This window comes from Erythrolamprus reginae, chromosome 1 (genome assembly GCF_031021105.1).
Source record: "Erythrolamprus reginae isolate rEryReg1 chromosome 1, rEryReg1.hap1, whole genome shotgun sequence".
Classification (NCBI taxonomy): Eukaryota; Metazoa; Chordata; class Lepidosauria; order Squamata; family Dipsadidae; genus Erythrolamprus; species Erythrolamprus reginae.
Window position 1 is genome coordinate 419,663,078 of NC_091950.1, and position 14,380 is coordinate 419,677,457.

Here is a 14,380-nt window from a genome sequence, read left to right on the forward strand (position 1 = left end):
GAAGGAAGGAAGGAAGGAGTCTACGGAGAGGGCGGCATACAAATCTAATAAATAAATAATAAGGAAGGAAGGGAGGGAGGGAGGGAGGGAGGGAGGAGTCTACGGAGAGGGGCATCATACAAATCTAATAAATAAATAATAAGGTAAGTAAGTAAGTAAGTAAGTAAGGAAGTAAGGAAGGAAGGAAGGAAGGAAGGAAGGAAGGAAGGAAGGAAGGAAGGAAGGAAGGAAGGAAGGAAGGAAGGAGTCTACGGAGAGGGCGGCATACAAATCTAATAAATAAATAATAAGGAAGGAAGGGAGGGAGGGAGGGAGGGAGGAGTCTACGGAGAGGGGCATCATACAAATCTAATAAATAAATAATAAGGTAAGTAAGTAAGTAAGTAAGTAAGTAAGTAAGTAAGTAAGTAAGTAAGTAAGTAAGTAAGTAAGTAAGGAAGGAAGGAAGGAAGGAAGGAAGGAAGGAAGGAAGGAAGGAAGGAAGGAGTCTATGGAGAGGGCGGCATACAAATCTAATAAATAAATAATAAGGAAGGAAGGGAGGGAGGGAGGGAGAAAGGAAGGAGTCTACGGAGAGGAGCATCATACAAATCTAATAAATAAGTAAGCAAGCAAGCAAGCAAGCAAGCAAGCAAGGAAGGAAGGAAGGAAGGAAGGGGGAAAGGGGAAGAGGGAGAGACAGGGAGAAGACAGAGAGAGAAAGAGAAAAAGAAAAAGAAAAAGAAAGAGAAGCCCCAGATTTAAATCAGTAACACAATTAGATTGGATTCCTTACTTTGTTTTCTGCATAGGCCAGCCACCGACTTCCTAGAGCTATGGGGTTCATATTTGGTCCTGGACAAGGATAGCAACCTAAGAACAAAATATGCAAAAAGTGCCATTATTGGAATGGAGATAAAGAAGCATTTCTTTCCCACACAAAACGCTTGCCTTGGATTAAAAGCATCCAGGGGCCTCATCACCTTGTTTAGCACAAGCGACTTTTTTTGGTAGCAAAGGTCGAGATTTGGATAAATAATCGAGCAGAAAACGGGACCGGACACAAGGAATTAGTAGGAAAACCACGTCCCAACCAATCCAGGCAGGGCAAGCTACTGTATATAAGCAGAAAGCAAACCCTATTCCCTTCTAGCACTGATGATGTTACCTAGGTAGGTAGTGAAATGTCTGCAAGAAAACAATCAAGCTCTGCGAACAACGAAGGGCATTACATTTGGTCCTTTCCCAATTGGGAATAATAGGAAAAGGTGTTGTATTCTCCCTCTTATTTCTTTTAACTTAGGAAGCCACCTACAGCTGTATTAGAAATGGGAAGACTTTCCCTTTGGTCCTCCAGACCAATGTTTCCCAACCTTGGCCACTTGAAGATATTTGGACTTCAACTCCAGAATTCCCCAGCCAGCAAATGCTGGCTGGGGAATTCTGGGAGTTGAAGTCCAAATATCTTCAAGTGGCCAAGGTTGGGAAACACTGCTCCAGACTAGAGTTCATTACGTCTTTCCTGATAAGTTTTATACTTAAGACCTTCCACCATCTTTGGACCCGTTCAATTTTTCAATATCTTTTTATAGGTGAGGTCTCCAGAACTGAACACAGTATTCCAAATGGGGTCTCACCAACGCTCTATACAGTGGGAGCACAATCTCCCACTTCCTGCTTGTTATACCTCTAGCCATGCAGCCAAGCATTCTACTCACTTTCCCTACCACCTGACCGCATTGTTCACCCATTTTGAGACTGTCCGAAATCACTACCCCTACATCCTTCTCTCTGAAGATTTTACTAACACAGAACTGCCAATTACAATACTCAGATTGAGGATTCCTTTTCCCCAAGTGCATTATTTTACATTTGAAACATTAAACTGCAGTTTCCATTGCTTTGACCACTTATTTAGTGATCTATTGATCGATTAATCCTAGTAATTAATCTTGTAAATAATTAATCTAGTAATTAATCTTGTAAATAAATTAATCTAGTAATTAATCTTGTAATAATTAATCTAGTATTAATCTAGTAATATATTAATTACTGTATCTATTTCTACTATCATTATAGCTTCTATATCTCTAAGGGACTTAACTGTAACACCTATAAATACGTAGTATATATATATATTTCTAAATACTGTATTAATAAATACGGTATTATATTCATTTGTCCTTGCAATCCTAATATTAATCTTCATGCTGATGTTTAACATTGTCTTATTTTCTTCTATCAAGCCACTCATACAACAAATACCATGTTTTATAATATTCCGAATCTTCTTTTTCTTTGAGTTCAATAGTCAGTTTATCTAGTTTTGCGCAATCCAAAATCTTTTTGATAATTGTATTTTCGGTCGGTACCCATCCTTGTTTCCAGTATTGTTGCCAGTACAATTCTTATGGCTGTGAGGATGTGTAATATTATACATTGGTTCTGTTTTTCCTATATTTCTCTCTAGTATCTCAAGGAGAAATGTTTCTGGTTTCTTTCAATTTTTTTTGCTTGGTTATTTCTTCTAACCAAATTTAATTTGGTACCATAGTTTTTGTATTACAGGGACAGGTCCACCACATATGATAATAAGTCCACACTTTAATATCCGCATTTCCAACATTTTGGGGCCAGATATCAGCAGATATATTTCTCATGGTGCCCAGAGAGAGAAATACTCTATTTGTCCCTACCTAGGATCAAACTCACAACCTCCTGATTGTGAGGCGAGAGCTCCACCTCTGGTCTACCATATCACTCCATTCAATACTATGCTCCTGGTCAAAATATCCTCAGTCATACGACATAAATGAATGAGGTTCAAGACCAAGTGCAGATAGAATAGAATAGAATTTTTATTGGCCAAGTGTGATTGGACACACAAGGAATTTGTCTTGGTGCAGATGCTCTCAGCGTACATAAAATAAAATATACATTTGTCAAGAATCATGTGGTACAACACTTAATGATTGTCATAGGGGTCAAATAAGCAATGAAGAAGCAATATTAATAAAAATCTTAGGATATAAGCAACAAGTTACAGTCATACAGTCAACATGGGAGGAAATGGTGTGATAGGAATGATGAGAAAAACTAGTAGAATAGAGTGCAGATTTAGTAGAAAGTCTGACAGTGTTGAGGGAATTATTTGTTTAGTAGAGTGATATTTCTGGTTGTTTCGTTCTAAAAGTGATTTTTCCACCAGGAAAATTGGATTTTCTTGGTTTTCTCGCATGAAAACGTTTTGATTCTTCTCCAAGAAGCCTCCTTGGTTCACTCGATAGAGACCCTCTGAGTTGCACCAGGCCAGGCCCCATTATAAAATCCCAGATATTCTGCACCAAGCAGGATTTCCATGGCAGAAACACCCAGCAGTTTATTGCTTTTTAAACTTTATTTATGTGAAATGTGTCCACTGCATTTCTCACTGGTAACATCAAAAACTGTATAACAAAAGACAAAATTTCAGATTGCCTGCTGCCTAACAAAAACATGCAATAGCTTCGTAAACGAAGAGTAAGGGATCAAGTAAGGAAGTGAAGAAACTTCAAAGTGGTTACTGATAGGTTTGGACTGAACGGCTCCCACCCGAAGGTTTTTATGGAGTGTTGGAAAGCTAAAAATAAAAGAGTCCCGAGGAAGTGAGTTTTGGATTGTCTGGGTGAGATAGCTGAAAAGGCCATGTCTTCTACAACTACTACTTCTTTCACTTGAGGGTTGAGAGGGCAGAATTTTCAAAGGAAATTGAAGCAGCACACCAATATACAGAGTTGGCCTTCTCCGGGTCCGAGTTGGCCTTCTCCGGGTCCCGTCAACTAAACAATGTCGTTTGGCGGGACCCAGGGGAAGAGCCTTCTCTGTGGCGGCCCCGACCCTTTGAACCAACTCCCCCCAGATATCAGAGTTGCCCCCACCCTCCTAGCCTTTCATAAGCTCTTAAAACCCACCTCTGTCGTCAGGCATGGGGGAATTGACACTTTTCCTCCCCTAGGCTTATAAAATTTATGCATGTATGCTAGTATGTATGATTGGTTTCTAAATTGGGGGGTTTTTAAATTAACTTAAATATTACATTTGTTTACATTGTATTATTATTGCTGTGAGCTGCCCCGAGTCTGCGGAGAGGGGCGGCATACAAATCTAATTAATAAAATAAATAAATTATGTCTTATATATCCCAGCAACTGATTAAGTCCACAGAGTTGGCCTTCTCAAGGTCCTGTAAGCTAGGCAGTGCCGCCTGGCGGGGGTCTAAGGGAAAGAGCCTTCCCTGTGGTGGCCCCACCCCTCTGGAATCAACTCCCCACAGAGATTCACACCGCCCCCACCCTCCCAGTCTTTAACAAAGCTTTGAAGACACATCTCTGTCAACAGGTTTGGGGTCACTAAGAATTTTCAATACCTCCGGACCATGAATGAAGAATAACATTGAATTGGATGTCTGTTTCTTAAGTACAGTATTTACGTTTTTTTAGAATTAATGTACATTAGATTTTTATGTTTTTAGTCGTAAGTTTTTAGTACAGTGGTACCTCTACTTACGAACTTAATTCGTTCCGTGACCAGGTTCTTAAGTAGAAAAGTTTATAAGAAGAAGCAATTTTCCCCATAGGAATCAATGTAAAAGCAAATAATGTGTGCGATTGGGAAACCACAGGGAGGGTGGAGGCCCTGTTTCCTCCCAGGAGATTCCTAGAGAGTGACTCCCCCGCGCTGCCTCCCACACACCCGGCGCGAGGTTGCCTCCCAGAGCATCTGGGCATGGAAAGGCAAAAGGGGGCACTTCACTCCAACCGAATCAACTCGGCTTCAGGCAAACCGAGGAGTCAATACAATGAAGGAAAGGCGCCAGCTACAAAGCGACTGTGAGCGAGAAGAGAGGGTAGCCCTTCAGCATGGGAAGGAAGAGGAAGCAGGTAGCAGCAGCAGCAGCCATGTATGGGAGGCAGCCTCACGCCGGGTGTATGGGAGGCGCATGCTCCTCCTCACCGCCTCAGAGTCCCTCTTTTTTTTTTAAGCCTTAAAGAGAGGGATTTTTTTTATCCCTCTCACCTCATCTTCTTCCTTCGGCAACAACTGTCCTTCTCCTCTTCTTCCTCGTCCTCCTCCTCCCACCAAATTCCGAGCTTTTATTTCTTTCCTAATGGGTTTGGACACATTATTTGCTTTTACATTGATGCCTATGGGAAAAATTGCTTCTACTTACAAACTTTTCTACTTAAGAACCTGGTCACGGAACGAATTAAGTTCTTAAATAGAGGTACCACTGTATATAAAACCACTATTAATCTAAAGCAGTGGGTCTCAACCTTTCTAATGCCGTGACCTCTTAAAATACTGTTCCTCGTGTTGTGGTGACCTCCAACCATAAGTCTTGCACCAATTGTCCCAACAGAGCTTTAAGCTGATTGGCAGGAAGGTCAGAGAGACCGTCTTCTGCTGCATACCTCCCAGAAACCAATAGGATCACATGGAGTTGGCCTCCTCCAGGTTCCATCAAGTAAGCAATGCAGGTTGGCGGGTCCGTGGAGGAGGGCCTTCTCTGTGGCTGCACTGGCTTTATGGAATCTTTTCCCATTGTCTTAGGCGACCCCTGTGAAACGGTCATTCGACCTCCAAAGGGGACAGACCGCCACTGATCTAAAGGTTCTGTGTGCTGGGCTTTTGCTCCTGGGTTTATGGGAAAACTCACTGGCTGCCAAAATTTTGAAGTTAGAATTCTCTACTGTGGACAAGCCTGTATATCATTATATTGAGTCTATGTGAGCTGAATATAATATGTGGCCCATCTTCTTGACATACAATGTAAGTCAATACATACGAGGCTAACTTACATCCCTTTGTTTTAATGTGGCTCTTAAAAAGAAGACTATCCATCATTCCTCTTGCTTTCTTCCACTTAGATTGGTTTTGAGTTTCTTATAGGGTTTTTTTTTCTTGCCCTTTTAATGAAAATGCCTATTTTCTTTAAAGTTATCTCTCACATTTTGGACTTAGTGCTAATGCAACATTTTACCTGATTCCTTAACCTAACTTTGCAACCCGGCAGTAACAAAAAAAGATTTATAGGCTCTGCCACATGCTCCAGAAATTTCTCATTTTTAAGGGAAATAGGCATTTTTAATGGATAATTGCAGTTACAATGGGGCTTTTGGCAGCCGTGTTACCCAACCGCTTTTTGCAAATCGCTTTTTTTTCTCTCTCTATGGATCCAAACCCATTTCGCCAATCTACATCTAATTGCGGCTGTGAAATGCTTTATAGGGAGTAAATCACAATAAAACGTCGGAGCATTTTAGACCATTACAGTATTCCAATCAATGCCAAGGAAAAGTAATTAACACATTTTATAACCGGGCATTTGCAAAGATGAATAGAGTTGATAGCCAGGCAGCTTTTTTTAAAAAGAAAAAGAACTTTCAAAATTTGTGTTGCTGGACTGCACTGCCCAGTTATTCCAGCCAGTATCATGGACGAGAGGAACTCCAAGTTTAGCTGGTACAATCTAGTGATCGAGTGATTGCAAAATTCATAGGAAATGCATCTCTGATTAATCATTTGTTTTGAAAACTAAGAGAAGCTTTGACGTGGGGAGGCAAAGAACTACAAGATGCTTGGTGCCATTATTATTATTATTATTTATTTATTTTTTATTAGATTTGTATGCCGCCCCTCTCCATAGACTCGGGGCGGCTCACAATAACAAAAACAATGTAAGAACAAATCTAATTAATTAAATTAACTTAAATATTAGATTTGTTTTACATTGTATTGTTATTGCTGTGAGCCGCCCCGAGTCTGCGGAGAGGGGCGGCATACAAATCTGATTAAACTTAAACTAATAATTTAAAAAATACTAAAACCCCCATTATTAAAAGCAAGCATACACACAAGCATACCATATATAAACTGTATAGGCCCGGGGGAGATGTCTCAGTTCCCCTATGCCTGACGGCAGAGATGGGTCTTAAGAACTTTACGAAAGGCAAGGAGGGTGGGAGGGTGGGATCTCCGGGGGGAGCTGTTTCCAGAGGGTCGGGGCCGCCACAGAGAAGGCTCTGACCCTGGGTCCCGCCAAACGACATTGTTTAGTCGACGGGACCCGGAGAAGGCCAACTCTGTGGGATCTAACCGGTCGCTGGGATTTGTGCCATATATAGGTAGTCCTCGACGTACGGCCACAATTGAGCCCAAGATTTTTGTCGCTATGCGAAAATTGTTAAAATAACTTGTGCCTCTTTTTACGCCCATTCTTGCTGCAGCTGTTAAGTGAATCACTGCAGTTGGCTTAAGTTAGGGACATGACTGCTAAGTGAATCTGGCCTCCCCATTGACTTTGCTTGTCAGAAAGTCATAAAAGGGGATCACATGACCCCAAGGCACTGCAACCATCATAAGTACGAGTCAGTTGCCAAGTATCTGAATTTTGATTTTATGACGATGGGGATACTGCAGCGGTCGTAAGTGTGAAAAAGGTCATAACTTGCTTTTATCAGTGCCATTGTAACTTTGAATGGTCACTAAATCAGTGTTTCCCAACCTTGGCAACTTGGAGATATTTGGACTTCAACTCCCAGAATTCCCCATTCTTTTCATCTTTTCTCCCCCTTTTCTTTTCCCTGCCTAATAGTTGAAAATTAGTTTGTATTAAAGAGTAAGAATGATATGGAGAAGTGAAGTAAAATATTTGAAAGTGAGAAATGCATGCATATATATTAGAAATTGAATATTAGAAATTGGCCTATAAAGCCCTACATGGCATCGGAACAGATTACTTGTGGGTCCGCCTCCTGCTGCATTGAATCCCAGCGTCCGGTTAGGTCCCACAGAGTCAGCCTTCTCCAGGCCCCATCAACTAGACCAGTGTTTCCCAACCTTGGCAACTTGAAGATATTTGGACTTCAACCCCCAGAATTCCCCAGTCAGCAAATGCTGGGTGGGGAATTCTGGGAGTTGAAGTCCAAATATCTTCAAGTTGCCAAGGTTGGGAAACACTGAACTAGACAATGTCGCTTGGCGGGACCTAGGGGAAGAGCCTTCTGTGGGGGGGCTCCAACCCTCTGGAATCTTCTCCTCCCCGGAGATTTGTACTGCCCCCGCTCTCCCTGCCTTCTGCAAGAATCTGAAAACCTATTTATGCCACCTGGCTTCAGGTCACTAGATTCTAGCCTCTGGCCAACGAGTATGTGGTATGTTTGTGGTCTGAATCTGAATGAATGGTTTTCAATGTTTCAAGCTTTTTAGAATGAGAAAGAAAGAAGGAAGGAAGGAAGGAAGGAAGGAAGGAAGGAAGGAAGGAGGGAGGGAGGGAAGGAGGGAAGGAGGGAAGGAGGGAAGGAGGGAAGGAGGGAAGGAGGGAAGAAGGGAAGAAAGGAAGAAAGGAAGAAAGGAAGAAAGGAAGAAAGGAAGGAAAAGACCACACCTTTGATTGTTAGAAAGAAAAAAGAAATGTAGGAAGGGTGGGGGGAATAAAAGAGGATTAAAATAGAAATAAGAGGGGGGAAAGATTAAAAGATATTAAGATGAAAAGAAATATGAGAGACATATCAAAAATAAAATTATAATGAACTGTAACCATTTAAAAAACAATTATGTACTGCTAAAGACCATTGTGGGGGTGTATGAAACTCAGAAAGCAAATGCTCATAACATGATGTTGAAAGACCAAAAAATAAATAAAACTTATTGGGGGGGAAAGAAATTCAGCCAATGACTGTGTTGCTTAAGCAAATACAGTGGAACCCCGACATAAGAGCTGCTCTATTTAAGAGCAACTCGAGATAAGAGCTGGGAGGGGAGAGATATTTTTGTTCTACTTACAAGCCCAAATTCGAGATACAAGCGCCAAGGAGCTGTCTCCTGAAGCCAAACGCTAACTTCCGCGTTCGGCTTCAGGAGACAGCTGCGAAGCGGCGCGCGTGTTTTAAAAGGTTGCAGGCGGCCTGGGGGGCTCGGGGGGGTGCTTGCAGCTTTCTTTCTTGCTCTTTTTCTTTCTCTCTTTTACCTTCCCTTCTATTTCTTCTTTTCTTTCTCCTTCCCACCTTCTTCCCTCCCTCCCTCCCTTCACTCATTCCTCTCTTACTCTCCCCTTTCATAAGTTTCCTTGCTTCCTTCCTCTGTTCCTGTCCCTTCCCCCTTTCTTTCTTTCTTTCTTTCTTTCTTTCTTTCTTTCTTTCTTGCTTTCTTTCTTGCTCTTTTTCTTTCTCTCTTTTACCTTCCCTTCCTCTATTTCTTCTTTTCTTTCTCCTTCCCACCTTCTTCCCTCCCTCCCTTCACTCATTCCTCTCTTACTCTCCCCTTTCATAAGTTTCCTTGCTTCCTTCCTCTGTTCCTGTCCCTTCCCCCTTTCTTTCTTTCTTTCTTGCTTGCTTTCTTTCTTTCTTGCTCTTTTTCTTTCTCTCTTTTACCTTCCATTCCTCTATTTCTTCTTTTCTTTCTCCTTCCCACCTTCTTCCCTCCCTCCCTCCCTTCACTCATTCCTCTCTTACTCTCCCCTTTCATAAGTTTCCTTGCTTCCTTCCTCTGTTCCTGTCCCTTCCCTCTTTCCTTCCTTCCTTCCCACCCTCCGTCCATTCATTCACCCATTCCTCTCTTGATCGCTTAAAGCCGGTCCCTGGTGCAAAAAGGGTTGGGGACCTCTGTCCTACAGGATTGGGTGGCAGAGAAGTTGAACATATGTAAATTTAAAAGTTTAAGAAAGTTTACAAGTTAAGTGAAAGAAACTTCATTATTCATTTATATGTACATGTACATTTCTTCATTAAAAACATGTCTTTCTGCATAATTTAGACTAATTTTGTGAATTTTTTGAGGGCTGGAACCAATTAAAATTATTTACATTAATTCCTATGGGGAAAAGTCGTTCGAGATAAGAGCTGCTCGACTTAAGAGCCCAGGTCCGGAACGAATTAAACTCGTATCTCGAGGTACCACTGTATGGGGTACAATTGAAGTCGTATCTCGAGAACTACCTGTAAGAGCGAGGGCTCTTTTCTTAAAAAAAAGTTCCAGAAGCATCTGGCGTCTTGCTGTTGGACAAAGCAGCAGGTCAGCAATTAGATGCTTATTATTAAGACACTCAGCTCTGCATTCTGTCTATTGCACCGGGCAGCATTTCTACAAGGTCTTCAGAAGTGCTTGGTCAAAGTGCTTCTAATTTGGACATCACAGCAATTCAATCCGAAATCAATTTTTCAAGCTGGACAAATGCTCCAGACGATCTGCTATCAATGGGGATGGAGGGTGAAGGAACCATACAGCAGCCTTCCAATATTTGAGGGGCTGCCGCAAAGCCCCGGAAGGCAGGATAAGAAACTTATGGATGGGGAACTAATCAAGGAGAGAAGCAACCTGCAATTAAGGAGAAACTTCCTGACAGTGAGGATAATTATCCAGTGGAACAGCTTGCCACCAGAAGCTGTGGGAGCTCCATCAGGGGAGGTTTTTAAGACGAGACTGGACCGCCACCTATCTGAAATGGTATCGGGCAGGGATAGCGAACCTTTTTTGGTTTGTGTGCCAAAAGGATGTGTGTGGGTGTGCTAGCATGCGTGCACGTGCCCACCCACCCCTTCCCTCCCCTCCACACATGTGAAACCCCCTATGCTGCCCCTGCGCATGTGCACCCTCCCCATCCATGTACAGACCTCTCTGACGATTGAAAAAAAGCCAAAGTGGAAGTTCAGAAAACACACTTCCAGTCTGCCATTGTGCTGGTTTATTTGCACTCCAGCATAGAAACATAGAAGACTGACGGCAGAAAAAGACCTCATGGTCCATCTAGTCTGCCCTTATACTATTTTCTGTATTTTATCTTAGGATGGATCTATGTTTATCCCAGGCATGTTTAAATTCAGTTACTGTGGATTCATCTACCACGTCTGTGGGAAGTTTGTTCCAAGGATCTACTACTCTTTCAGTCAAATAATATTTTCTCATGTTGCTTTTGATCTTTCCTCCAACTAACTTCAGATTGGGATGACTGTATATCACACTCGTTGGCCAGAAGCTTGGGTCTACTGACCCCAAGCCTGGCGGCATAGATGGGTTTTCAAGTTCTTACGGAAGGCGAGGAGGGTGGGGGCAGTATGAATCTCTGGGGGGAGCTGATTCCAGAGAGCCGGGAACCCCACAGAGAAGGCTCTTAATAATAATAATTAATAATAATTTATTAGATTTGTATGCCGCCCCTCTCCGCAGACTCGGGGCGCTAAGGCCCCGCCAAGCGACACTATTTAGTTGACGGGAGAAGGCCCACTCTAGGGGACCTGACCGGTCGCTGGGACTCATGCGGATATAGATGGTTTGTCTCTCAGGCAACTAAGGATAAATTTCCTAACAGTGAGAACAATTAATCAGTGGAATCAGTTGCCTCCGGAAATTCTGGATGCTCTATTACAGGAGGTTTTTAAGAAGCGTTGGGCAGCCATTTGTCTGCAATAGGCTAGGGGCGTACATAAGTGCACTAGTGTGCCTTTCGTCCCCTGTCCAATTGCCTCTCCTTATCTCATGTATCATATATATTTTCTTCCTTTCATATATCTTCTCCTCTATTTTTACATATTATCTTTATATATATTACTTCATGTCTATTTCTCTTCCATATGTATTGTGTATTGGACAAATGAATAAATAAAATAAATAAATAAATAAATAGTATAGGGCAGTGTTGCAAACCATTTTTTCCTCGAGTCCCGAAAGGACCTTGCACACATACTATCGTGCATGGGTGAGTACCCTCACCCATAATTCAATGCCTGGGGAGGGCGAAAAAAGCTTTCCCCCCCCCCCCCGGAGGTCCTCTGGAGGCCAGAAACAGCCTGTTTCCCAACTTCTGGTGGGCCCAGTAGGCTCGTACTTCACCCTCCCCAGGCTCCAAAGGCTTCCGTGGAGCCGGGGAGAGTAGAAGTGTTTTCTGGAAGCCAAAAATTCCCTCCCAGAGCCTCTGTGTGGGCCAAAACACAGTTGGCCGGCACACACATTCCCACTGGAGCTGAGCTAGAGCAACAGCTCGCATGCCAGCAGATATGGCTCCGCGTGCCACCTGTGGCACCCATGCCATAGGTTCGCCATCACTGGTATAAGGTCTGCTGTTTGAGCAGGGGGCTGGACTAGAAGACCTCCAAGGTCCCTTCCAACTCTGTTATTCTGTTAAGAGGAGTCTTCGGAGTATTTTTGGCCTGCCTAACAAATGCTGTGCCTTGTAGCACATTGCAGATTCCACACACCCCACCCGCAATGCTCCGGTTTATAGAACCTCAGGCGCCGAACTGCACTAGGCCCACAGAAGTAGCTCACAAACATATACGATGAGATCAAAGCTGTTTTCCTCTTCCCATAAAATTCCTCCCAGGGCTGGATAATCCCACCAAAATGGTCACAGATCAAGACCGAGAGAGGTGTGGGATGGGGAAAGAGTAAATAAAAGGATCAGAGGGAACAGTACTGCACTGTTTATGGGCCCGCAGACTGATAAACAAACTGCGGAGGACTTTTGACTAATATTTTGTTTATTCCTCCGAAACAACACATGCACACGCACACACACACAAAAAGAAGATACATTAAAAGATGTTTATAAGAGAGCATAAAAGTAACCCAAGTTTTGCCATGGTGTTTACAGAGTCCCCTTTGAGATGAAAAGCCTTACAGAAATGTCATCATTCACCCACCCGGCCCATCGCATCTTCTATTGTTCTGAAGCGTCTTCCTGTTGAGACCCACCCTTGAGCCCCTTCCCAAGGATTCCTAGTGCCTCTTTGGCAAGAGATTATGGGAAATGGCTATTTATGCTGCAGCTGACCCTCTTCCCACAGACCTGAGACACTCCGGCAGCTGCCTCGCTCACTATTTCAAACTTAGAATAGAATAACAGAGTTAGATTCTGAAAATCATCAATTGATTTGATATTAAACTCAATCCAAACTGACCTTAGACAAAGTGTTTGACAGAACAAAACCTTTAAAAACCGCGGCCGCCATATGCCGCACACCAACAATGAAAAGAAATTTGGAACTGTTACAAAACAGTTTAATGGGGGGGGGGGGTACGGGCTAATGAAGGGCAATAGTGTATAAAGTATTTATATAGAAAGTTTAGAATTTAATCTCAATGTTGATATAACAATCTTTTCGCTTTGAAATGATATGGAATATCTGTACAAAATAATTAAGAAGTTAAGCACAATGATTATACAACTATGAATATGTTTTGAAACAATGGTGTAAAACAAGGTATATTTGCTCTTCCTTTTTAACCTTTGTAATATAATAAAAACTATTAAAAACTAAATTTTAAAAAAAAGAATAACAGAGTTGGAAGGGGCCTTGGAGGTCTTCCAGCCCAACCCCGTGCTTAGGTAGGAAACCCCTACACAACCTCAGACACATGGTTGTCCAGTCTCCTCTTTAAACTTCCAGTGTTGGAGCATTTACAACTTTGGGAGGCAAATTGTTCCACTGATTAATTGTTCTAACCATCAGGAAATTTATCCTTACTTCTACATCACTTCTTTGCTTGATTAGTTTCCATCCGTTGCTTTTTGTCCCACCCCTCAGGTGCTTTGGAGAATAGGTTGATCCCCCTCCTCTTTGTGGCAGCCCCTCAAATACTGGAATGGTGCTATCATGTCCCCCACTAGTCCTTCTTTGCTCTAGACCGATCAAAACCAAATTTTGCAACTGTTCTCCATGTTTTGGACCCCATGCCTTTAATCATCCTAGTTGCTCTTCTCTGCTCTCTTTCTAGAGTCTCAATATCGTGTCTGTCTGTCTGTCTGTCCAGCCACCTACCCATCCATCCATCCATCCATCTATTTTATTTGTCAAACATATATAGGATAATAGTAGTTTGTATAAATAGAATAGAATAGAATAGAATTTTTTATTGGCCAAGCGTGATGGGACACACAAGGAATTTGTCTTGGTGCAGATGCTCTCAGCGTACATAAAAGAAAAAGATGCATTTGTCAAGAATCATGTGGTACAACACTTAATGATTGTCATAGGGGTCAAATAAGCAATGAAGAAACAACCAATGTTAATGAAAATCTTAGGATACAAGCAACAAGTTACAGTCATACAGTCAACATGGGAGGAAATGGGTGATAGAAATGATGAGAAAAACTAGTAGAATAGAAGTGCAGATTTAGTAGAAAGTCTGACAGTGTTGAGGGAATTATTTGTTTAGCAGAGTGATGGCGTTCGGGGAAAAAACTGTTCTTGTGTCTAGTTGTCTTGGTGTGCAGTGCTCTGTAGCGACATTTTGAGGGTAGGAGTTCAAACAGTTTGTGTCCAGGATGCGAGGAGTCAGTAAATATTTTCACCGCCCTCTCTTTGACACGTGCATAACATAACGCAAGTAAAAAGTAACGATAAAAGAGGACAGGGGACGGTAGACA

At 42.3% G+C, this 14,380-nt stretch overlaps 1 protein-coding gene across 1 annotated transcript in view; it reads right to left on the reverse strand.

Moving 5' to 3' along the window:
• Nucleotides 1–14,380, reverse strand: part of BCAS3 (BCAS3 microtubule associated cell migration factor) — an 845,338-nt gene that overhangs the window by 698,763 nt on the left and 132,195 nt on the right. Inside the window, 1 exon segment of the mRNA XM_070735381.1 lies at nt 776–852. Coding sequence (XP_070591482.1) covers nt 776–852 — 77 coding nt within the window.